This window comes from Octodon degus, unplaced genomic scaffold, assembly GCF_000260255.1.
Source record: "Octodon degus isolate 3935 unplaced genomic scaffold, OctDeg1.0 scaffold00184, whole genome shotgun sequence".
In the NCBI taxonomy this organism is placed as follows: Eukaryota; Metazoa; Chordata; class Mammalia; order Rodentia; family Octodontidae; genus Octodon; species Octodon degus.
The window spans coordinates 2,717,794-2,743,094 of record NW_004524760.1 but is presented as its reverse complement, the minus strand read 5'-3'; the positions used below and the strand labels follow the sequence as shown (position 1 = coordinate 2,743,094).

The following is a 25,301-nucleotide window of genomic DNA, read 5'->3' as shown; positions in this document are numbered from 1 at the left end:
AGGCCTCCTTCTAGGCTCTGTATTTCATTTTGTATTTGTAATTTTGAGTTCTTAAAGAACTGCCACCCCACAAGCTCCTAAAAATTTAACATTGCCCCTATGTCCATTTTTGATGATCATCCTTGGTCAAACTCCTAAGGAACACGGAACCAAGTGCACTGGCATGGTGGTGGTGGTGGAGTCTACTTAATTAAGAAAAGCCAAGTCCACAAACTCTACTGGAATTTCCCCCACAAAACTGACAGAACTAGCAATTTTTTATTCAGGCCATTCAAATGCTCTTGGCTCAGTTGTTTCTCTCTTAGTGTCACTTTCATATTTTGTGTCACCTTTCTCTTTCATATTCTATATCACCTATTTGGAGAGGTAGTTACACCTTTCTCTTCTTCACTATTCACACTTGTAGATGAATGAGGTGGTTTGACAGATGCAAAAGATAAGGGAAAATGTTTCCCTTATTGTTGTTTGGGGAAGGGGGTATCTTTTCTTTTTTAAAAAAATGACTCTTCTCTCTTCTCTTTCTCTCAAGTCAGTTGGTATGAAATACGTTTTTGGACCAGCCTAGTTCACAAGTCTACCCAGCATTCCAATGTTTAATTACTTAATGTGTCTCAAGCACAAACATTCTGGAAACTCAAATGACTCTATTAAAGAATGGTACATGATCTTGGGGGAAGGGGAATAAACTAACTCCCAAGGTTAGTATTATTTAATAACACATGGGCTTGGGCATGCCCCGCAAAGCTCTAATCACACAATCAGCCCAGAAGGAGGGCGGCAAAGGCTGGCTTTGGGGGTTGGGGGTGTAGCTCAATGGTAGAGCACGTGCAAAGGCCTGTGTTGAGGAGTCTAGAGAGGCTGGCTTTGTTGAAGACCTCCTAATTAACTTAGATTCAGTTCATTTTATCACCACATCCCTTTTGCCAGTATCTGTAGTTTTTTTTTTTTTTTTTTTTTCTTCCGTAATGCGGTTCATTGAAAGAGCACCTCTCCGGTGTGTGTGAAACTGTCTTCCCAGCAGGGGGTCTTCCCTGAAATAGGATGCTCCCATTTAAAGCCCAAATGCTTTCCCCAGGACCCAGCAGTACCTCTAGCCCCATCACCCAACCTTGCCTAGTCTGGGAAGGCAGCGTGGGTGGGAGCATTTGGGTGGTATTGCCCCAAAACCACAGTAATTGGAAGGGAAAGGAAGCAAATATCAATTAGGGATTCCTCAGCCAGCTACCAATCTTTCCAAGGCGCTCCACCTTGGTCTCTTCAGAAGCAGCGGCTTCCCAGGGACCTCCAATGGAACCGAAGCTACTCTACATACTATTCACATCTCACAGGGCTGAACGTTTCCCCAGGAAGCCTCGGGTTATCTATCCAGCTCCCGGCCTCCCCGTGGGCCTGTCAACTGCCAGCTTCCCAGCGCTTCCGTGGGAATGCGGCAGGCAGGGGCTTAGAAAACCGAGGCCATGAAAGGTGGAGTTCTTCGGCAGCCCTCGCGGCGCCCCCCAGGTCCCCCGACTGCAGGGAGATGCTTAGAGTGCTTCCTCGCTAACTCAGCACCCCTCCCCCTGGGGTTCTGGCAAGAGGGCCAAATGTTAGCAAATAATGGAGGGGGGCAAGGTAGGGCAAGCGAGGGGAGCCAGGGACCCCCCGCAGACGGGGTGGCAGAGAAAGATGGGGGGGCTCCCAGGCCCGGCACCCCCCGGGAAGGCGGGGAGGGCGCGCCTGTTTACCCAGGAGGGCTGTACTGATAGCACGCTCCTCGAGTTTACTTTGCTTTCCTGGAGTTTATTGTAAAGGGGTAAAGTTTTCGGGTCCGTCACGTGACCCTGACAGGTCCGGCCTATGGCGCGGCGGACCACCCACGCCGAGGGCCACGGAGCGGCTTAATAGCAACAGCCTTGGGATTGTGCGTCCGCGCCGCGCTCGCCGAGAGACTCACGGCCCGCGCCGGGGTTCTTACCCTTTCCGCTGCTTTTGTAAAGACGGAGGAGGAGGAAGAGAAGACGAAGAGCAAGACCGAGAAAAAGACGACGACAGGAAAGACAAAGAGACCCGCGGCGGACCGGCCAGGAAGAGACCGAGAAGGCCGGGAGAAGACGGAGAAGTGTTGGACGAGGAAAAAAGGGCTGGATGTGAACTCCAAGCTCAGGTCCGCGCCCTCGGCACCGCGCTCCGGGCAGGGGCTGACGGCCGGCGATGGTGAGTGCGCCCCGGCCCCGCGCGCCGTGCGCCCCGGTCCCCGCGCGCTATGCGCCCCAGGCGCGGACGGAGGAGCTCGCCCGAGCGCCCGGCGGCGGGGCGGGCCGGGGAACAGCTCCGGGGGGAGTTCCCACGGAGGGGGTGGCTTGGGATCCCATTTTCACGCTTGAGAGGGTCGCCGCCTCGGCTTCCGCTCCCCAGCCCGATGGTGGCCCCTGGCTCGCGAGTGGAGGCAGAGCTGGTGATCGCGGAGCTTCTGTGGAGAGTGACAGCGCCGGGGGCGGGCGGGGGGCTCCGGGAGCGCGCGCGCGCGGACGCGGGTCGTCTCCGCCGGAGGGCGCGGGCGCACGTCTTCGCACCCATGCCTGGGGCTCCAGGAGCCCGGCGGAAACACCTGGCTGATTGGGACGCTTAGGGCTGAAGAGTGGCACTTTACGAAAATCTGTTTTTCCTACACCCATCTCCCCGCCGCCGCTGTTGGGAAACAGGACCACTGGGGCGCTCTGCGTAAGGGACCGCGGCAGAGGAGAGGTGTGTTGACCCCTTAAGACCAGCAGTTGGGGCGCGCCCGTGCCTGCTACACTTTAAAGAGGTGGGCGGGTAGCCCCGTGCAGAGAACGCGAAGTGCTGCCTCGGGGAGCACAGAGGTGGGTCCGCCTTGCCTAGACACTGAGGGACCTGGGCCCAACACTGGGACACGGGACCTCCAGAGACTGTCTCTGAGACATGTTCAGAATCTTAGCACCTTTAAGTTTGTGTTTAAAATGATGCCCAGTGTATGGATGAACAGCAAGTCCTAAATTTTCTGATCTCAGTTTTCATAGCCTAAAAATCCTATGGGTTGTGTATGGGAGACACCCACAGAACTGGGAGAGACTATCTTCCTTCCGTTTACCCTCCTTCCTCCCTGAGGAGGAGAAATACAAAAGAACTAGACATAAATAATAGAGACCCACAATGGGTGGCTCAAAGTATTTAATAATTGGATCATTGAGGTCTTGAAGTATTACAATAGTCCTTTTTCTTCATTATGTGTGTGTTCGTTTTGGTTTCTTGTTTTTTGTTTTTTGAGGGTTTTGGCTCCAATAATTCAACGTGCAATTAATTGCCTCCACAAAGAAAGACAATGCTTTTTGGTGTCATCCTTTGTTATTGCAACTTACTATTTCTGGGTGGTACCTCAGGATAAATTGTTGCCTCAGGTGCATTGTGTCCCCATGTTGTAAAACAAGGGGCTTTCAGTTGTAAGTTTGTGTGTGTTCCAGTTGTCACCCAGTGTCCTTGCACCAGGCTGTAAAACCCCTTTGAGTCCATGATCTTTGTAAATTAAAATGTTGACTCAAGGTGGACACCAATAGGCCCCACCATCTTAATACGCCCATTCTCAGTTTGGGGTATTAGCTTCATTTCAAACTCATTGTGAGAGGTGTATCTAATTTCTGGTTATAATCTAGTCATAATCTGACAAGCTATTTGAACAGCAGTTAGTACCATTTAGTATTATTTTGTGGAAAGATTTTTAAAAGACTATTACAAATTGTTAGCTTCCTATAGATAGAAAAATTTATAGGGTGAATCAATATAGATTAAAGTATTTGTTCTCTCGCTGTCATACACATACACACACACACACCTTTTATTTTCCCCAGCCTCTGCCACAGTGTATAATGCCCTATTGAGACGTGTAGGCGTGATGTGTAAACCGGATTAGCAGTATGAAAGAAAGACACACAATAAGCTGGAATTGTTTTACTTCCCTTTCATTTCTCATGCCTATATCTCTAATAAATTTGTTGCTCCAGCAGTGGGTCAAAGGGATCATGTTGCTCAGCTGCTTTTTCATGCAGGACCCAAAGGCTGAGATCCCTGAAATGAATGGTGTGCCTTCTGCCAGATGCAAAGTATGATGCAGATGTATCAGGCAAATAGAGATGAGGCAAGAGAGATGGAGGAGAAATTGTTCATAGTCTGGTTCTTTCAAGAATGCTTATCTATCCATTAAAGTCATGTGGCTGAGAAGATAGAAGGGGAGGGGATCAAGGTGAGGGTCAATGTGATGTTTTCTTTGAAGTTCATCGAAGGCTCTGAAAGTTCCCTGCAATTGGTGGCATTCTCTGCAAGAGAATCCCAATAGCTTTTGGCATAGTAAAGTCTAATTCTTTTAGGCTTATATTTAAACCTAGAGTAATCAATGAAGAGATTTCTGGGACCTTCTCAAGGTATCTCCCCCCTCTGCCACTTTCTCCACTCTCAGCTCACTATGAGCTCCAAAAATGCCAATGCTCTGGGTTTATGCTGTAGACCTCTCATTTACTCCTTTGTGGAGTTGGGAGCAGCTTCCCATTAAAGGAGATCAGGGGTAATTAGCAGCATTATTTTGACAAGTTGGCTAGAGCTGTTCCCTGTTCCTCCAGCATGGGGAGGTAGGGGGGTTGGGGGATCAGGGCAGGAAACTGGAGGTGGAAGGCAAAAGGGGTGGGGGATAGAGCCCAGTGGTTTTACATTTTGTGGTTGCTGAATTTTTCCCCCCTCCTGCCTGAAATCCTTAGACTCCTTTTCTACCATCATCTTTTAAGTAAATACAACACTGCCAATGAAAAAATAATAAAGCATTCTCAGGGAACCAAGAAAATGTGGATGGTGGCACATTGGCTTGAGGAGTCAAGACTGTCATCAAAGGTACCTACTTTGAACTGCGTCAGCCCCAGCCCATCACTCACATCTTGTATCTTTGGCTCCTCATCCATAAACAGAATAGTACATCAAATCCTCATTCATCTCTCCATCCTACTCCCCCAACAAGAATACTGTAGGATTTAATGTCATGCTTGCAATTCTTTGGATTTCTGGAAGAGAGTATTGAACTCATTCAACCAAATTATAAATGGCCCGGGGGTCAAATTACCAGAATATATTTACTCCTTTATACATATACACTCTGCAGAAATTACCTAAATTACATTGGATTTTTTTTTTTTTTTACATTGGATTTTAAAGATTCATTGGATTTGATCTAGGAAATCAGTGAAAAGTTAAATCTCACTGGCTTTTTATAACTGCACCAAGTCTGGCTCCCATAATAGCTTATCATTGGAACAGCCCAATACCAAGGGCAGATGTTTTATTTCAGTGTCATCATTTGGATAATCTGATGTCATTTTTGAGATGTGTGTGGCATGGCCATGGCTATTTGAAGCATTGGAACAGTGAAGGAAGGAGTTGTGAGGGAATCCAGAGTTGAAGGAATCTGTTTTGAAAACCAAACTCTAATAAGAAGTGTTGGATCATGATGGTGAGAGAAAAAACAAAACAAAAAAAAAAACTGACAGCAAGGCATTGAGATGAACTTTACTTGGAAAGAGAAATGGACGCTTCTGCTCTTGCTCCACAGAGGCTAGCAACTCCTGCTGGTTGATAAAGCCCTAATCTCTCACTTACTTGGTAACTCTCACCAGGGGAGCTACCAGGCAGAAAGGCCATTAAAGAGTCTGTTACCCGGCAGACACCTTAGCAGGCCTGGCTCCTCCAATCAGCCTTCTCCCAGGTCTGTGGAATCCTGGTGGTTAGTTGGAAGTTAACAAACCCGGTGTGGTGCAGCAGTCCCTGCACAGGGCATGCATATTAAAGCCGACAATGCTTACAAATGTAAATAAGGGCAGATTGATTAGGAACAACATTATCGCTGGGAATGTCGCCTTCGCATGCATCAGCAATGAGGCAAATTGGGGGCAGCCTCAGCCCTGGCCACCCAAGTCGAGCAGGCTTTTACACTGGCTCCTCTTCCCTTTCTTAAAACGTTACAGAAACAAGGCCAATTAGATCCTCAAAGTAATTCATCTCTGTGTATGAAAAAAGCAGACCACAGGGGAAGCAGCGGGTAGGGGGTGGAGAGATTAAGATAGCGCTTGTTAGAGTGAGGCTGGGATTGCGTCCTAGAACCAATGGGTAGAATTTACAGGCCGGAACCATTGTTTCAGATGCTGAAAAGTTAACCCATCAAACAGTGGGCAAGGGGGCTAGGGGTGCTGAAAACCTCAGGGATCAATGTTCAAAACATTTAGGAATTAAGTCGAACTGAGAGGAAGGAGCCTAGTGGAAGACTTTGCCAGTGAAGTGATGCACCAGTGGTGGCCAGCAGGACAAGGTGTGCAGTTGCGCACGAAGAGAATTGTGGGACCAGAGAGTATGCAACCTGTTATTCCACCCCGGAATTTTATAATCCAATCAGCTATACTGAAACTGCTTAAATAAAAAGTTGGGGAGGGGGCGCTAGTATTTTGCTTCAAAACGTTAAACAAGTCTGAAAATAGCATAGCAATGCGTCTATAGCTACATAGATGCAGAAGAAGCCTGGAATATAAAAACAGGCTGACATAAAACTAGAAGTGCTACCCCTATTTCTCTTAAAAAAAAAAACAAAAAACAAAAAACAAAAAACTATTTCCAGCAGTAAGCACCAAGTGGCTTGACTCGAAAGATCCGCAGAACCATTTATTAAAGCTAGCACAGCAAACTACTTTTCCTGTTTCATGCTACTTATCAAACATGATAAAGCCCAGGGTTTTACTCCAAGATTCAGCTAGTTACGTGCCTGCGCTATTATTTATCAACGCAAGGGCGTTTTCCATTGCATCGTGCTCGCCTTCTCTGGATTTCAGCAGCTCTCAGAGCTGCTCACAAAATCACGTGTTGCTTGGGAGTTACGAGTTTTGAATTTCGGCGCTGGCTGGATAGTCCAGTCCTTCTGATCCAGTGAACACCCCCGAGCGCTCCTATCCTCTTTGTTCCTTTTTCCTCCGGACACCCTACCCCGAAGCGGGCACCGCACACTTTTGGCAGGCTCGGGATTTCAGGGAGCAAGGGCTTTCAGTGATACCAGGAAGGAGAAACGGCTACAAGGAGTGGCGAGGCTGGGCCGAGAGTGGAAAGACTGAGGAGGAAAAGAAAGCAGGGAACGAGGAAAGGGCGAAGAGGAAGCGGAGCCAGAGAAGCCGCGGGAGGAAGGAAGGGGCGGGAGGGCCGACGGCGCTCCCCCCCCCCCCCCCCCGCGGGAGCCGCACGTACCGCCCCGGTGGCCTCCCGGGCTGTCGAAAGAGGAGGACTTTGCGCGCGCAGCCATTGGCCGGCGGCGAGGAGGCTGCACGCGCATTGGGTAGAGCTGGGGGCCGGTCCGCCTCCGGGAATGTACTACGGCGTGACCGGCACGTCCGTCCGCGCCGGCGGGGCGCGCGCCTGCCTCGGCTCCCGGGGGCCGGGCTGCGGGCCTAAGTCTCGGCGTCGCGACATGCCCGGCTAGTGACGGCGCGCGCGAGAGGACCCGAGTTTGGCCACGCGCGCGCGCCCGGTAGGGTCACGTGGATGCGGGCCCCGCCCTCTGCCCCGCTCCTCCCCCTTTCCCTCCATCTGGGTTCCTTTCTTCGCTTTTTTTTTTTTTTCAATGAACACACACCGTGTGCATCTTAAAGTCACACTGCTCCATTTCACGGCTTCAGTGGGCAACTTGCTACTGCGGGTCCCTCTGCAGTTCAACTCCAGACAAGAAAGGAAAAAGGAAAGAAAAAAAAACCCCAAAATTAAATACTAAAATGGGAATCGAGGGTTTGCGGGGCTAGTGCCTATGCGGGAAAATATTGAACTTGAAAAATATAAGAAAAACGCATCCTACCCTAAAAATTTTTTTTTCTTAAAATTGTTGTATTGACAGTTTATTTAATTTGCCTCTAGTCCTAGTATCCATCACCCGCAGCGGTCGCGTGTTTTCTTCCACAATGAAAAGTAAGTCAGTCCCTGGGATGTCTTGGTGACCCTTGGGTGCAGGATCACGACAAATCCTCGCGACCTGCGCGCAATTTGTTTCGCATGAATTTAACATCAAAGTCTCTGTTCTCTCCACTTCACGCTGTTACTAAACATAACAGGATGCATACTGGATTTTGCTTTATAAAAAAGTTATAAAAGTACTTTTTATGAAGTTGTGGTCAATAAAAAGGATGTGGACTCCAAATTAACCCAAAATAATCAGGAAAACCTTTCTTTTTCAAGATTCTCTGAGTTGTAGAAAGGATGTGTTTATGAACGTTACATTAAAGATTGAAATAAAAACGCTTCTGCCTCCACGAGACTGCTTTGATAACTAGATACCACGTTTATAACCGTAACTGCTTGAGACCTGTACTGTGCTGTCCTGGGTTGTGTGTGTTTGTGTTGGGGGGACGGATGTGTGTGTGGGAGGGGGATAAAACAGATTTAAAGAGGTGGCTTTTCCCAACATTCTTGCTTTCCTCTTTAACTTTACATTTTGTTTATCTTAATACGAGGCGTTATTCCCTGCAAGAGCCTAAGTCTTGCCTTTAGTTATAAAAGAGAGGAAGAAAAAAAAAATCTGGCACACACTGGCGCACTATCCACCACCCTGTCATTATTGGTGCAGGCCTGGGAATTCAAGCCGGACCTCCCAGTATTCGCTGCAGCTTGAGGCCAAGGTGCCTCTGAAAGCGTTTTCTTTGAGGAATTTCAGAAATTGTTTAAGCGCTTAAAAAAATATTACATATGCCCCCTCCGTTTCTGTCGTGAAGCAAATGCTCTTGTGTGTGTGTGTGTGCGCGTGTGCGCGCGCAAAAGGCGTCTCACCAAAAAAAAGAAAAAAAAAAAGAAAAAGAAGAAAAAAGACACAGTTGAAAAGAAAATGAATAAGAAAGAAAGGAGGGGGGAAGCATTCCTTAATGGAAGGACTGCGTGCGAGAAGGTTGGCGCTCGCGGGGGCTCCCCCCGAAGCCAGAGAAGCACACACTGGGGTTGCCTACCTGGGTGGTCTCTCTACTTTGGTGAGCTGTTGCTAAGCAGCTAATAATAGTCATGTTTGCTGAGTAATTTCTGCCCTGGGTGAGCCAATCGCGGCGCAGAAACCCAAGCCATCTGACAGCCCCGGGGGCGGGAGCTCCAGCCTTTTTCTCTTTCGCTCGCTCGCTCCCCCTCCACCCCCTCCCCTCCTCCTCCTCTTTCTCCAAATGGAGAGAGTTCTTTTTTTTCTCCTTCCATCTCATCTATTGAATCAAGGAGCTGCTGCGGCCGCTGCCCGCCGCACACACGCAGAGCGCAGTCCCCAGGTCCCGGGAGCCAGGGAGGCGCGCGGCGCGGGGGCAGAATGGTCCAGCGGGTCGGCGAGGGGCCCGAGAACGCCGCGTCCGGGACCAAGCAGCAGCCCCAGGCGCCGCCTCCGCCCGCGGGAGCCGCGGGAGCCTCGGGAGCCGCGCCGGCCCGGTGTCGCTGAGCCCCGCTGGGGGTCTCAGCCGTGAGGGTCGGGGGCGCGCGAGGCCAGGCTCGTCCCGCGCGCATAGGACTGGAGACCGCGGGACCCCCGCGCGATGTGGCAATGGAAGGCGCGGGCTCTGAAGGCGCGGGGGCCGCCGCGTGAGCAGGTTTGTCGCCTGGAGCCCGAGCCCCAGAGGCCGGCGGCCAGCAGCGTCCTCGCGAACCGGGCGCCCGGGGGTGCGCAGCGGCGGCCCGGGGAGCCTCGGTCCCCGCGGAGGAGGCGGCGGCGACGGCAACATGGCCTCGGCGGGTGACGCCGCGGAGCCCGAAGACCGCGGCGGCGGCGGGCGGCGTAGACGAACCGGGGGGCTGCGTCGATCCGCCGCGCCGGACCCGGACTATCTGCACCGGCCCAGCTACTGCGACGCCGCCTTCGCTCTGGAGCAGATTTCCAAGGTGCATTTCGGACTCTTCTCCCACTCTCCCCTCTCTTCCTCTCCGGGGTCGCCCTTGCGCGCGCGCTCACACACACACACACACACACACACACCCCTCTCCAGGAAGAGCTGCAGTCAAGTGGGGCGCACACACACACAAGCCCCTCTCCAGGAAGAGCTGCAGTCAAGTGGGGCTTGAAAAATTCAAATCCTCCCTCTGGTCCTAGGAGGAAAGGCTGTCTGAGGTCCGCAGGGGGTGGAGGTGTGTGTGTGTGTGTACGTGTGTATGTCTATTTGCGCGCGCGGGGGCCCCCTCCCCGGTGAGCCTTTTGCGCAGCCACGGGCAGCGGGCCACCGAGGACCACCTCTAGGGCTGCCGCGGCGCAGCTCGCCCCGCGCCCGGGCCCCGAGCTCCCTCCTCCCGCGCCCCGGCCCCACTGTGCAGCCTAAATGCCTGTAACACTGCCACATTTCTTAACATCTTGGAGAAGGAGGCGGAGTGGAGAGAGGCGGAGAGAGGAAGGGGGCAGGGAGCCGAAATAAAGGTGGTTTCCTTTTTTGGCAGCCGGTTTTGCTTTTGTTGAGCATGAAACCTCTGCTCCCTTAAAAATTATCCTCGGAAGAGGACCTCCTCTCTCTTCTTTTCCGGTTTGTGAGCCGCCTGTCCTAGAAGCCTGACGGGGAGATAGAGCGTGGTAAACGAATTGCCACCTTAAATCCGCTGTGCGGGTGTGCGGAGCGGCTGGGTTCATTGTGTTTATGGGGCCGGCTAAAATGTGTGGAATCCGGGGAAGGCCAGCGCGGAGAAGGGCCGGGCTGGGGCTGGGGCCCCGCCTGCCCTTGCGCCCGGTGTGTGTATCGTTAGCCAGGAGGGAGAGATCCTTGTAGCTGCCCTCTTCCGATCCCAGATCCTGTCGTAAGTCGCTGATGGCTGCCCGGCTGTCTAACTCCGCTCACACAGCGTCTCCCAACGCCATGGAAATCGTCCCGAGTGCGCCCTGGCTGCGGTGCTCTCCACGTGGACCCCCATGACTACCACTCCGTGCGGGGGGGGCTCGCAAAATACGGTCCCCCAAAGCACGCAGCCCCAGCACCACTCTGGAGAGGATACCAACGGGAAGGGGGTCGTGCTTCCTGGGTTCCTAGGTGCGGGGCTCTTTCTCTGGAATTGCGCGGGCCTTCCCTTCCCAGGTCTGGGGCGAATCCTGCTCCCGTCCGGCGCTTTCTCTCTCTGGTCTGGCTTTTCCGTACAGCGCCCCAGGCATACTCGAGGATGTCTCGCGGGCCACGCGTGGGGTGGCTTTGCTGCCCCTAAGAGGGAGATGACTTTGATTTACGAGCAGGCAGGCCCCACATCCCCGCGCCGGGTCCTAGCCACAGCGCGAAGTCCGTCGGGACGTCCCCGGCGGGATTAGGCGCCACTCCCCGGAGTTCACTCCTCCCTTCTGCTTCATCCCCAGGGGAAGGCGACCGGCCGAAAAGCGCCGCTGTGGCTGAGAGCGAAGTTTCAGAGACTCTTATTTAAACTGGGTTGTTACATTCAAAAAAACTGCGGCAAGTTTTTGGTTGTAGGCCTGCTCATATTTGGGGCCTTCGCGGTGGGATTAAAGGCAGCTAACCTGGAGACCAACGTGGAGGAGCTGTGGGTGGAAGGTAAGCGACCCGCGCCCCTTCCCTCCCTTTCCCTCCGCTCTATGGGATGAAGACATTCGCCAGCGTATACCTAGGGCGCGGCCGTGGCCAGCGCGAGCCCCCTTCCTGGACCGGGGGGGACTGTTTATTGTTTGGGCTCCTGGCCCCGCGCCAGGCCCGCCGACAAAGGCCGCGCTGTGACCGGCTCGGGGCGCCGCGCTCCGCTAGGTGTGGGCGGACGGATGGCGAAGGCGCGGGGCCCCTCGGGGGGCGCACCGCTCGGCGAGGCTGGGGTGCCCGGGGGCCAGCTGCCTTCGCCGGTCTCGGCCTGGCCCCCGGGCGCAGCTCCGGGAGGGCCTCTCTCCCCGGGATCCCCAGCTCGGCGCCCTTCCCTCTCCCACCCCCACCCACGGCGTCCGGAGAGAAAGGAGCGGGGGTGGAGGGAGAGGCCACCCCTCCGGCGGGCGGGAGTGCGTGCGCCCCCGGCGGCCGACGCTGGGGAGGGCTGAGGGCGGGGGGCGGGCGCAGCGCGGGCCTGCGGAGGCGGCGGCGTGTGTGGTCCTGTTTTTGGACAGCATTCAACTCTGGGGGAAAAAAACATTTGTCTCAAGGTACGAAAGGGGGGGGAGAAGCAGTTGAAAAAAACAGTAAAGCACAGACTGAAGTGCATGTTTGCAAAGTAGATTAATGTTTCTTCGCGGGTGGGGACTTTTTAAATGGAATTATTCTGAAAGAAAGCTGCATTTTGTAGGCAGGAAAAAAAATGTCTTGAGAATGGATTGGAAGGGAGGGGCCCCGGGAACTTTCCAAGGAGAGGGTAGGTTAGTCTTTAATTCAACCTCTTCAGTTGATGTTTGCTTAAAAAAAAAAAAAAAGTTAAAAACTTAGAAACATTTTATATTTTCTCATTTATTTGGTACTTGGGAATCGAACTCAGAACCTAGGGCTTGCCAGGCAGATGCCATGTGGCTGAGCTACATCCCAGGCCCACATTTTTCATTCTCATAGAGATCCAGTCTCCACTCTCATTTGGAAACATTTGACCCCTTTAGAGACTGTTTTGGGCATTTCTTTCAAGAGGATTGGAAAGGAGGATTAGAGTAGCTGGTGCAGATGTTTCTGACCAAAAATAACTGGAGCATTGCTTGGTGAAAACTACCCAAGACGGAACTTGGAAGCTGTAGATATATATATATATATATAATTGCTTCATTGATCCCTCTCAGGAGACTCCTGGAGATTAATTTTGAGGAATATTTTGTTATTCATACCGTGTTTTTGAAGCCTAAAGTAGACTATTTAGTTAAGAATGACAAAATAATACTGTAGTCTAAATAATTAAGACCAGAAAACATTTTTGCTTTAAGTAGCTTAGCAATTAATGCAGAAGTGTTCTTTGGATTGAATATTGGGTAATTTCAGTGTGATACTTCATTATCATTGGTAGATGAAAGGTCGGTTTTATTGAGCACCTATTTTGTCCCTAGCAACAAGTTTACTGAGTACCTCACTGTGGTAGGTGCTGTGAGGGACTCTGAAGCATGTGAGACACTGCACAGGTTCATGAACTTGAAATAACTACAGTTCAGGGCCCTTGGCCCAAATTGGAGTTTCCAAGTTAGATACAGAAAAAGAGCTTCCAGACTGCGGAGACCTGGAATGTGTTCTAGTAGCGGACAACAGGGTGGAAGAGCAGGTCCAACCTGGCCCGAGCTGACTGGAGAGTGTGAATGCCTGGCTTGTCCCCGGGCCCAGGAGACTGAAACTGAGGATGACAGGGCCTGGCTCTAGAGTGATGTGTTTGGCTAACTGCAGCCAGCTTCTGTAAGTTCATCCTTATGTTTGCTTTGCTAGTGATAGGTCTTAAACAAGTTTAAAGAGAAGTAATATGATTTATCTTAACACTATATTCTATCCAGAAATATATTTGTGCATATATGGCTTATTTCAAAATTCAGAAAAAAAGAAATGCGCTCCGTAGCAAACTTAAGTAGGTTTCAGTTCGTTTATATTTTTACCTGTTTCAACTTCTGTAGTCCTCTGTTTCCCCCTTGCAGTCTTCAGGACTTCACAAATGCTAAGCAAGTGCGCCACCTCCGACATACTGAAGTCTTCTGCACTGGCAGTTTCTGCGTGGCCCACTGGTTCTTACGCCAAATACTGACTTACTGAGCAACTGCCGCGTTCCAGGCACTTGTGTATTTTTACAGCTCCATGAATCAGCTGTTATTGTCTATATATTTTTATAACATAGGTTGAATAATATTTTACATAGAATACTTACTGTCCTGTTTTACAGATGAAAAACTTTGGATCATCTCTATATTGCTATGCCTGCTTGGCTTTTTGATGACCTCTCTGTCCCTTGATCTCTTGTGTCCTTGACTTTGATCTGTCATTCATCATCATTCATCACTAGATTCTTCCCTGTAGAAGTGGCAAGTCTTATAAATGTAGGTACCCTCGACCAGAGAGGCTGCCTCATTGGTTTGACAGTTTCATTTTCAGTTCAGAGTACAAGGAACCATGTGGAGATCTTGTTTATGATACAGTGAGCTTAGGGGTTGATGTTAGTAGGCAGTAGACTTTCAGGAGTAAGAATTACCTGCTGTCTTGGACAGAAGTGGTGACCCATGAATTAATGAGTAACAATTTCGAATTTGGATCCATTTTGTGCTTCTGTCTCTTGGAATAATTTGTCACTATCAGCAAAGAACTGTTATGGGAGGCTTTCTTAGAAGAGATTGTAAAGGTTCTAAGCATGAACTTACACCACATGGGTAGAGGTGGTATATTTCTCTTGTAAGAAAGCATAGAAGGGAAGAAGAGTCGAATTTTTAACAGCAAAAGATGCTGAAAGGCAGCTTGGAAAAATGGTATTCTGTGATTCTATAATGGACGCATACATACCCAGTTCCCTTTATGTGTGTGTGCGTAGTCTATGTATCAACCCATGTGCCAAGATACACTTGGATTTTTTATACAGCTAGCAAATCAACCAGTGGATAACTTCATCTTTAATTTCACTTAATGTTTTAATGTGTTGGAGGAGTATAGTTTTGTAAAGATAGTTTGAGTGCGTTAGTCCTAATATATAGACGAACATAATACACACACTGGCAAGCTTAGGTGAAAGGACTTTGTGATTTCTATCCGTTTGTATAATGATTGTCTTTCAAGAAAGTGCTAGTTACATGTTTGATACCAGCTTGGACCTCAGGGTTAAATTATTTGCAAGTCACAAAAGTCAGTTTTACCCTGCTTGTGAATGTAGGGGTGAGATTTGGTGAAAAGAGGTGGAATTACACAGTGAACATCTGCAGACAATGATGGTGGCAGTAGGGGGAGACCTTAGTTGTCATTTAAAAATAGCAGTCACTGTGGGGCTGGGGAGATGGCTCAGTGGAATAAGCGCTTCCCTGGCAAGTGCAAGGGCCTGAGTTCAATCCCTGGTTCCGAAACAAACAAACAAAAATAGTAGTCGCTGAACACATGTTGGTGGTGCCTTCTCTGAACAGAGCTCTGGAGCATAGCTGAAAACTGGAGAAGAAGGCTGGTGAAAAGCCACAAACCCTGCCCTCGGGGCACCTCCACCCATCAGGCACCAATCCATATGTGGGTGGTTACCATGCAGGGTGGCCTGTCAAGATGGCAGGGAAGTCGGGATGCCTTCTAGGATGGCACCAGGAAGGAACCCTGGGCCAGGCGCAGAGGTGGGGAGCATCCAAGCAGAAGGCGCAGAATGGGCAGAGGTGCGCTTGTGGGACTGTCTGTACGTAGTGTCCAGCCTCACCTCCAGTCTGTGAGGGCAGGAAGGTGGAAGTGGGAGGCCAGAGGCTGGGAAGGTCTGCAGGGCTGTGCTGCAGGTGCCAAGTTGTTTGTTGTGATTTGTGCAGGTGTCTTTGGCTTATAACATCCTCCCTGGCATCATCATGAAAGTTTTTGCCTGGATCTCAAGATGTAGAAGAAAACAGATTCATTTTTAACTTTTTTTAAATTTGTGTGTGTGTGTGTGTGTGGCCAGCTCAGCCCACCAGGGGGCGGGGCTGACTGGCATGTGGTGCTGGGGGATTAACCCGCAGTCCCTGTGCTTTGCTAAGCTTGTTCTAAGTAGGTGCTTTAGACCACTGAGCCATGTCACCAGCCCCTCGTTTTTAATTTTGACCATACCTCTGTTAGCATTTTGTTTAGCAGATGTATTTTGTGTTTTGCTTAGGTGATTGTCCTGCCTCAGCCTCCCAGAGTGCTGGGATTACAAACATGTGCCACCATGCCTGGCTTTGTTTAGCAGTTTTATTCTCCTGTCCTCCTTAATATCTGTTTTCCTTCATATCAGCCCCCTGCTAGCCCTCTGTCTCTGACACGTTTGTCATCAAGACTCTCCAGTGACAGAATTCATTTATCTCTTTGAGTTTTTTGTTTTTTCTAAAAGCTTGCCCAGCCCTTGGCCTCCCTTTCTGCAAAGGGTAACAGGCTTGAAATGAAATCCATATTGCTCTGATGTTTGGTTATTAGCTGCTCAGAAGGCCAGCATCCAGGGAAGAGGAGAGTGAGAGTGGTCATACATTTAAAGAGCAGTGGAAGATTTTTTAACAATGTGCGTGCTGTACTTGAGTGCCCTCTCATTTGTACCTCAATTGCATTACGTGCTTGAACCTAGGCCCTAAATTGGAGGAGACCTTTGAGATTTAGCATCCTGTTAATTTTTCAGCTTTGACCCTATTGTGATTTGGGGCTGGAAATCCCTTGTTGCTGGAAGCTGTCCTATGGGCCAGCAGCAACTTTGGCCTCTACCCATTAGATGCTAGTAGCATCTTCATAGTTGTGTCACCAAAATATTTGTATTTATTGCCACCTGTCTCTTGGGAAGTGGGAGGATTGCACAAAATCACCCTAGTGCTCTGCATATAGAATATTTATGATGGAATAGGGCTGCATGTGCAACAAGAGTGTGATTGTTTAAAATAAATCCCCCGTCCCATCCTTGATTTACTGACCAGATAAGTCATTTCATTCCATTCCGTTCCATGCTGGTGTTTAAATATTTAAGTTTTCCTGAGAATGATGAGGAAAGATGAAGGCCGCAGGGGGTGGGGCCCTATTTGAGTACTTTTTGCATAGTTTACTTCATCCACAGTGGGCCAAACACTTTGACCATGCCTTTTTAGAAACCTTTAATAGAAAACATTGTATTGAAGTAGCAGCCAGAAGCCCCCAGTAGTGCATGTGCTCTTTGGTGGTCTTGGCCTCCTCCAGATGTTCCTGTGGTGCCCTCACAGAGTGGGGCTGGGGGGTCCCAGTGGGAATCGGCCAGAAGGGGCCAATGGGCTCTGCTCCCCTCCTTGTTATCCCCAGTTTCTGTTCCTGTGGGATAGTGGACTTTGGGGCATGTCACAAGTGACGTAAAGACAATGAAGCGCAGCTCCCTTCTGTTTCTGTTCCCTGCCTTAAAAATAAACAGCTTCAGATGCCTCCTGTACAGGGCAGTTGCTTGCCCCTGAGACTTCCCCCAACACCATAGTTCTGTGCTGCCTGCCTTGGCAGCATTGGCCCTTCGTACCCTTGGGCTGGAGTGGGGGGGTTTCATGCACATATAACACCTCTTTGAGGTTCCAGAAGATGACAGCTTCCAGATGTATGATCCGCCTGATGTGTCTGTTTAGATTGTGCACACACAGCTGATGCCATGCTGACTGGACAGGTGATGGAAGATTTGTCTGGTTTCCACAATGCTGTGTTTATATTTCATTTGGATTCCTCTCTTAAAGCTGACCTGCCCATGACAACACCCCCAAACCCTGTCCGCTGGGGTTAAGCTGCAACTTTGCTTGTCATATTGGAGGACGGAGGGAACATGGATCTGCAAGGAGGGCCTTCCTGTGCAGCTGCCTTCCATCCGGCACATGCTAGGTGTGCACTTTGATTGAGTCTCAGTCACTGCTTAGGGGCTGCATTTAACTTTAAGTTGTTTTGTTTTTTTAAATCAATATGAAAATACTTTAAAATTATTTTTAAAAGGACCAGATTTAATAGTGGACATTTTGCATAAAAGTATTTTTAAAAAATTCTTGATACCATTTTGATATTCTTTGGGAAGAGAAAAAGTTGAGGGAATTTCAGCTATGTGAGACATGGCTGAAAGTCACAATATCTGCATGAGTCTGCTACTGTAATATTACTTCCTGTGCCTCTCACTGGATCCCTGACCTTTTCCAGTTCCTTCTTTCCCTTCTGTCTCTTTCCTTCTTCCCACCCACCCACCCACTCACTCATTCATAAACTGTTCCAGTCTTCTGCTCCCAGCCAGAGCTGTGGAGTTACTAGTGTGGAATTTGAAATGATCCTAAATCTGATGAATCCCAGACAGGAGGGAATCAGAAAATGTGTTCCTGCATAGTAGCTGCAGGAGATGCTGGAAGGCCCAGCTGCCATTTACACCCTTGGGCTTCTTATCTTGGTTAGGGTTAGTTCCAAGACCATACTCTTTGATGGGATCTTGGGATCTTGTCAGCAAAAGATAACGCTTCTCCTGCTAAGGCTCAGGAAGTTTTTGTGGACCTTAGGTAACCATAGAAGCTACTAACAAGTTCTGTGTATACTAACCCGCAAAAGAACATGAGAAATAAGTCTCAGTCTTCTTACTGTGGCACATAAAATAGGAACGGTCTGGGTCTTGTTGCATTTTTGCATTGCTAAGTGAAACGCAAGCTATAACTTTTCCACACTAGCACCCTGCTTTCAGCCTTTCCCTGCTATGAAAGCCAATGAGCAGAGTTTAGATAGAGTTCGAAGAGGACAGATTGCCTTATCCAAATTGGCTGATTCCATGGTATTAGATGTTCCAGCCCCGTGAGAGGCCTTGGTGGACATCCCAGAGAGCAAAAGGTTTTCTGGTGAAGGCATTTTGCCTGGTCTGAAGGAGGAAGCTCCTTGGAATCTGTTCAGTGGGAACATTCTTAGAATTCACAGATAAAATCAGGGTCATCAAACTATAAACACTTCTATTGCCTATTCTTTGCTGCCAATCTCTGAATTTGAGTGCTTTATAATAATTAGATTTTTTTAAAGTTTTCCCTCTGCACTGCATTGTGTAATTTTTTTTTTTAAACAGGTATGTCTTTTAATGGGTTTTAACAGAAATAATTAACTTGCCAAACAGTGCAGTCATTAAGAACAGCTTGACTGTCAGGTAGGTTTTTGCAGTCTGAGTACAGAAAGATGCACCCTTCCTTGGCCCTTCTGTACCTGTCATGTTTCATTTGGGGTTTAGAACACAGTTGAAAAAACAGTTGTCCTGTGTTAGGGAAACTGTCGTTGGTGGGCATTTAGGTTCCTTCTAGTGAATGACGAGTTTCTTGTCAGAGAGATTAATAATATGGGCGCAGGACCTTGTTTCTAATCCAGAAACCCAGGTGCAAGTTGCCCCTAATCGTCCAAACTGCATGTGGGTCCCATAAGGCCGCTGGCTATGAAGGCAAGGTCAGTGAGAAGCCAGGCCTGTATCACAGCACATGCTTTATTTATTATTGTTAGGATAAATGAAAAGAAGGAATAGATTTACTCAGTTTAGCAACCAAGATAGTTTGCAATTGCGGTTGAAACATGGACTGAAGTAAGCAGAAGGAACTGGAAATGGCCTTTGTTAAGTCAATGTGTGCAATTTTTTTTTCCCCCTTAAATCGTTGCTTAAGGGCTTCTGGCCCCTAGCTCAGGAATCCTGCCCAAAAATGCCAGATGTGTTACACAGTGGAGTACTGCAATGTAAACACTGCCCTGTGCCATGAGGCAGGGTGGTCCATCCACTATTTAAGAAGAACAGCAGAGGGATTGGGGAGAGGGGCAGGCCCTCAGCTCTGCAGTGAGTACAGTAGTGATAGTTGTGTTTTTGGCTGCACAGTGAAGATCTGGAACTACAAAACCCAGATAAATTAACAGTCTGGAATAGCACCGTGAATTGGTATGCCAAAGAGCAAGATGTGGCATGGTTAATGTTACCTCATAGGGTCAGATACATTTATAAAATGTTAAAACAGGAACTGGAAGTGTAGCTCAGTAGTAGGAGCTTGCCTAGCAAGTGTGAGGCCCTGGATTCTTTCAAAGGAACTTCGAATAGAAAAATCTCCAACAAAAGTGAGGAGGAGTAGATTGCAAGAAATCTGTGGTCATCCTGGCAGCATCCTTCTTGTCATCTGTCTTCATTAAATTGAAAGGTGAGAGGAAGTCAGTCCAGAAGACCCAGCCTGTCTGCCTTCCTTCACAAACTCCTACGTGTCAGAGAAGGCCTGCAGGGTTGGTTCACCTTCTGCCTGTACACCTAACAAAGATTTATCACTGAGTGGCTGCCTGGGTGTTTTGTAGCCCTGGGGGGGGGGGGAAGCACAAGGTAAGAAGCAAAACATAGTTGGATCCTGCTTTCTGAGGTTAAGTCAGGAGTCTGCTGAGGTGAGAAAGGAGCTAGGCCCTCTGGGATACCTTCCAGTCAGATGGGTTTCACAAAGCTGAGGCAATTAAAAGAAGTGGACCGCCTCAGCTTTTTCTGTGCATCCCCACAATCTGATAATGCAGCAGTTCTTAGGCTGACTGAACTCAGTGTTTTTAAAAAAATGTGAACATGTTTCATGAGTTAGGAAGAAATCAGATTTCAGTTTGAATATAGCTGTGCTAATATTGTCCTGATTCAAGAAATCCTTTCTATAAGAGTGAATAGAGGAAACTGCCTTAAGAATTGGCAGTGATAAAAACAGGAGTTTTGAAATTAAGGAAATACAAGGTTTTGGCCTCCACTTTTCTTTTTTGGATTCTACCATCTTCCCCACCCCTGCTCCCCAATTTCCTTTGCTCCTTTATTTAGTAAGAAACTGAGAGTCACAAAATGGACAGACCTATGCAGTCCCTTTTTAAATAGAGGTTTTCTAGGAAAAGAACATTTCCTAACTGCCTGTGCAATTATTTATTTCCTCACACCTGATGTTTTTCCCCTGTGAAGCTCGCACACAATTGCAGTGAGCAAGAAATGATAAATATTAGCCCATCATTTCAGCCTATACGTGGCCAGGGGGATTGCACATGTTAAATACCTTGCTTAATTGCAAACAAAGCTTGCAATTTGAGAGAATTGGGATTAGGGCTAAATATCTATTAACTGCTCTTTCTAGAGATTTGGGGAATAGGATGACCCTTCCCCCCCCCCTTTTTTAATAGGCTACAGTTTCACATGGCTCCCAAAAGAAATCTCTCTCCCTTTTTGTTTCCCACACCAATTGATTTATCATTTTGCTTGCAAGCAGATCCAGAATGTTAGGGCAAGAACACACTCACTTTTTTCTCGTAACTTTTTTGTTGCGGACCGAAACCAGTTGACTTGAATAAATTTTTCTGAGGCCTGAATGTAGCCAGCAACGTGGAAAAATCTTGCCATTCAGGGCCATCTGAATGTACATTTCAGCCACACAGTAAGCTGCATTGGTAGGCACTGGACTGCTAAATACAACCATTTTTCGCAGCAGCGAGTTAGACAGGTGATTAGCATAATTAGCACTGAGCAGCTATACATATGGTAATGCTGAGTGTGTAAATGCCAGCTGCGGTGTAAAATTTATGTCAGGGGTCGGCAGGGCTGTGCGAAAGTATTGTGTTCCAGCTGCAGGTCAGGGCCGCCAGAGCTTACCTCCTTTTCTCTTGTTGGTGAATACGCCAAACAGAAGAGAAAGAAATATAACAGATACAGCTTTGATGGGACAGCCCCGTTCTGTGCAAGAGGGACTATCCTATAAAATGCGTACACACTCACACACACACACACACACACACACTTGTGCACACTTGCGGGAATCCCATTACTTTCTCTCCAATCCGGTTTCCTTCGTGCGGGGTTCAGATGAGCGGGGCCCCAAATGGGAGGTTTGTGTAGGTAAATGGGCCAAATGATATTACCTTGAGAGAAGAATTGCTCACTGACCATTTTAAAGAGTTGGAAATTGTTGTTGTTGTTCTTCCTGTCTTCTGGCACTGCCCCCTGCCCAACCATTTCCCCAAAGACTGTCCTGCCCATGTAGTTTTTCTTTGCATTAAATGGTGATGCCGAGGTCTCGTGGTTGGGTTTGTGTTTGTCCTCCAGAAGACAAAATGTCTAAACCTTGGACAGAACATAAGGTTTCACATCACTGGGACTTTCCCAAACTGCTTGACTGGTTTTTAGGAAAAGTCTAGGTTTGGTTTTGTATATTGACTGTTTCTTTTTCTCCCATGTGGGCAATTACACTTACTCTTCTTTCCATCTACCACCACTGTCAGACCCACTGAATCCTTTAGAGTTTGTTATTTGCAAGGACTGTCGTGAATAGCTCACACATTTTGCAGTGCCTGCTAGGGGAATTTATTGCTATGAAGAGTTCATACATTTTGCCCTTGAAACATTTTTTTTTCTGCCCCCACCCCCACCCCAGTGTGCTTTTGCGTGGTGGTTGTAAGAAGTGGTGGTGTTGACAGAATATAGTTCACACCCCGCTGACCTTGCGATGAAACTTCCTCACGGCACCGGGGGGTCCTTATGTCCTGGCCCCTAATCCAGCTAATCCTGATGGCAACAAAATCATGAAAGTGGCCCTCAGTGATGCGAGTCTCCCTGCACAGATGCAGAGGGAAGGAACAGTGCAGGAGATAAATCAGGCCAGCATGGTGTCCTCAGAGGCCAGGGCGCTGCATGCGAAGGTGGCCATAGCGCTGTCCTCCCTCCTCCTCCAAGGCCTGCGGTAAGAGGCCAATGAAAAGAGGCCCGGCTGGCTGGATAATGGCAAGAAGACTGTGCAGTGCTGAGAGGTGATGTCAGCCCCAGAGGCTGGGAGAAGGGAACGAGGGCTAATGGTATGCAGTAGCCTGAATGCTGTCGTAAAGAGCCGTACACCAAACACTTGGGTTTTATTGTCATTGGGTTGATTTCTGTTTTTATTTTTAAAAATGAAGATATTAGCTCTCAGTAAGAACTCAGACCTTGGTCAAAAGATGCAGTTTTGATTCTGAGGTTCTGCTGCTTGGCCGGGTGTTGGCCCTTTCTGAGTGTCCTCATTTCCTGAAGAATGGTGGGATTGGCTGATAGCACATGAAATTCAGGTGAGATCGTGGTAGAACGGGGCAGCTTACAGCTTAGAAGGCCTGTGGTTAGGGATAAAGAATACTTCTGACCGTGGGAGGCGCTTGTCTTTGGTGAGGTTATGCTCAGCCATTATTGCTGCTGCCCCAAGTGAACACTGTGACAGATGCAGTGTTGTCCTGGGAGCTGATGGCCCTGGGAGCTGCCACAGACAAGCGCTGGGCTGACCTGATTGCCTCCGACGGGTGAGGGTTGGCCTCCGGAAAGCTTGCATAGAGGAGATATCCTGGGGGGGGGGGAATAGCAGATGGCCCCCAAGCTGCTGGCCTGGGGGCTGGGGGCCGTAATACAGGCACATGGGCAGTCCTGAGACTGCCCTAGTGTGGTCCGCAGGGGTGTGAGCCAGGTATCAGAGGCAGATACGTGTGCTCTCTGATTGTAGCATTTCTTGTGGCGACACCCACGGGCCCATCCATGCTCACAAGAAAACAGCACAGCGTGGGATGTGGCAGTTGGCTTGTTGTGAATGCAAGAGGTGCTAGGGGAGAGTGATCCAATGCACAGCCCAGGAGTTTCCAACCACTTGCCCAAATTACTGAATTTTCACTTTTCAGTGGTAAAATTAGCTCACAGGGTAATTTTGCAGTTACACACTTTTAGAGAGTTGTACTTTTTCGTCCCCACAAGAAGCAATAGAAGCACGGGGGGGGGGGGCTTTTGAGGCTGTGAGATAATTCATGGAATTAATCAAATGCAAATGCCAGGCTTGCATATACACAGACCCCATTTTCCTAATTGGACTCTGAGTGGGTACTTTTTCAGGCTGAAAGGGTCATTTGTTTTGACCGATTGACTTTTTGAGGCTTTGGGAGGAATTAATATCTTGTACAGATGACTGCCTGTTCCCAGGACTCCGCACTGAGGCCATTCATTCACTGATGCTTGCACCACAATTTGAGTCAGTGCCATCCCCGGGTGGCCTCTGTGCCAGAGATGGGTGGACAGGAGACATTGAGCCTGTGATCATTTTTGTGTGGGTGACAGTAGGTTTTTGCTAGCAAGTTTGGTGCAGATGCTGTGGGCATTATACTCTGAAAAAGCCTGGGCTAAGAAATGATGCCACAATGGGTTGGAGTAGTGTTGGTCTAGATATAGGGCCCTGTGGTTGAATGTTTTCCAATCATGACTGGCTTTTTCTATTTTCTTTGCAAAACCATGCTTAGCTTGATTGGGGGAGAAAATGAGCAGAGCCTAAGCAGGAAGTTATTTGTAGAAGTATGCTTTTTTTGTTTTTACCCTTTTTTTTTTTCAAATATTTGCATAGACCTTAGATTTCTGGAGGACAAGATGCAGAATTTATCAGTAAAGATTTACACAGCTTGTTTCCTATATGCCTTTATTTCATGACCATCTTCAGCATGGCCTCCTCAGGAGACCAGAAGACAAATAGGGCAGCCCTGCTGAGAAAAAGTTAATCTTATCAGGGACAGAAGAAAACCTCAGAGGCTACTTCATTGTCCTTTAAATAGGAGCCCTGTGCCTGTTTTCTTAATGCATTCTACAAGCGCTAGCCCTGAGTTCAGTGTAGTCTGTATGTGGAATGTGGCCCTCCCTAGAGCATGCTTGTTCCGCTAAACTCCATTCTCAGATGACCTTGGGTAAGTCACCCAACACTTTTGCTCTGAAGTAAGGGTGATGACCTGTGTTCTGTAGCCAGTGTATTAATGGACACTAGCTGGACACCCAGGTAAAGGCTCTGGGAAGATTTCCATACAGTGTCATTTCATCCTTACACTATCCCACCAGGTTATTTAGTGCTATTCTTCTTCCCATTTTACTGGAAAAGTTAGTGAAGTGCAGTGGTATCAGGGATGTGTCCCAGATGTCCCTGCCTCGTTGGGGATCCTTTGACCCCCACTGTCCAGGACAGCTGGCCCCAACTGCATGGAGGAGCAGCAACAATCAGAAAAATGAAGAGGAAATAAATGAGCTCAAGGGCTCTGCAGATTACACAGTGTGAAAGGTGACTTTGTGTCTCTGGGTCATGAGCCTTTCAGAAATGTCAGCTGTGGTTTTATCATTAAGTTGTATTTTGAGGTTGAAGAAGGAGAGCGAAGAGAACAAAGATACAAAGAGAACTGGAGGATGTAATGGAGATACTTTGAGCTTGTTTTATATTTAGATCTCTATCAAGTAGCTTTCACTTTTTTTGAACCCTAGACCTAGGTAATGATCCCTTTTATTTATTTTTTACTTTGAGATGGGCCTCTCACCAAATTGTTGCTTTATCCAGACCTGGTTCAAACTTGTGCTCTTTCTGCCTCAGCTTCCCAGAGTGCTGAGAAAGTTATGAACAGCCCTGTCATTTTGCTGTGATTTAGAATAAGGGTTTTTTTTTTTCCCATAATGTATTTGGTACAGGGTCTCACTATGCAGCTTGTACTAGTAGTGACCCCTGTTTTTAGCCTCCCCAGTGCTGGGATTACAGGCGCACTGGCCAGCTCAGTGTAGCATGTTGTCCTGGGGATTGAACCCTGGTCCCTAAGGAGGTTCTTGGGCCAGGGAGATGACTCGGTGGAATAAGCGCTTCCCTGACAAGCGCAAGGGCCTGAGTTCAATCCCTAGTTCCACCAAAAAAAAAAAAAAAAAACCTTAGGAGATTCTTAGTCTGCTGAGCTATCTCATCTGCAAAGGGCAGG

The 25,301-nt window shown here is 48.5% G+C and overlaps 1 protein-coding gene across 7 annotated transcripts in view; it reads left to right on the top strand.

Moving 5' to 3' along the window:
- Positions 1-1,722: 1,722 nt before the first annotated feature.
- Ptch1 (patched 1) overlaps positions 1,723-25,301 on the top strand; it is a 64,216-nt gene continuing 40,637 nt past the window's right edge. For 4 of the 7 annotated variants that reach the window (XM_023703933.1, XM_023703934.1, XM_004643798.2 and 1 more), the window contains exons 1-2: positions 9,181-9,900; positions 11,342-11,534. In XM_023703933.1, the coding sequence (XP_023559701.1) occupies positions 9,742-9,900; positions 11,342-11,534 (352 nt within the window). In that variant the 5' untranslated portion in view covers positions 9,181-9,741. Of the gene's footprint in view, positions 2,194-9,180; positions 9,901-10,497; positions 10,798-11,341; positions 11,535-25,301 lie in introns of those variants that run through there. The other 3 variants (XM_023703932.1, XM_023703935.1, XM_004643799.2) reach the window with 3 other exon arrangements.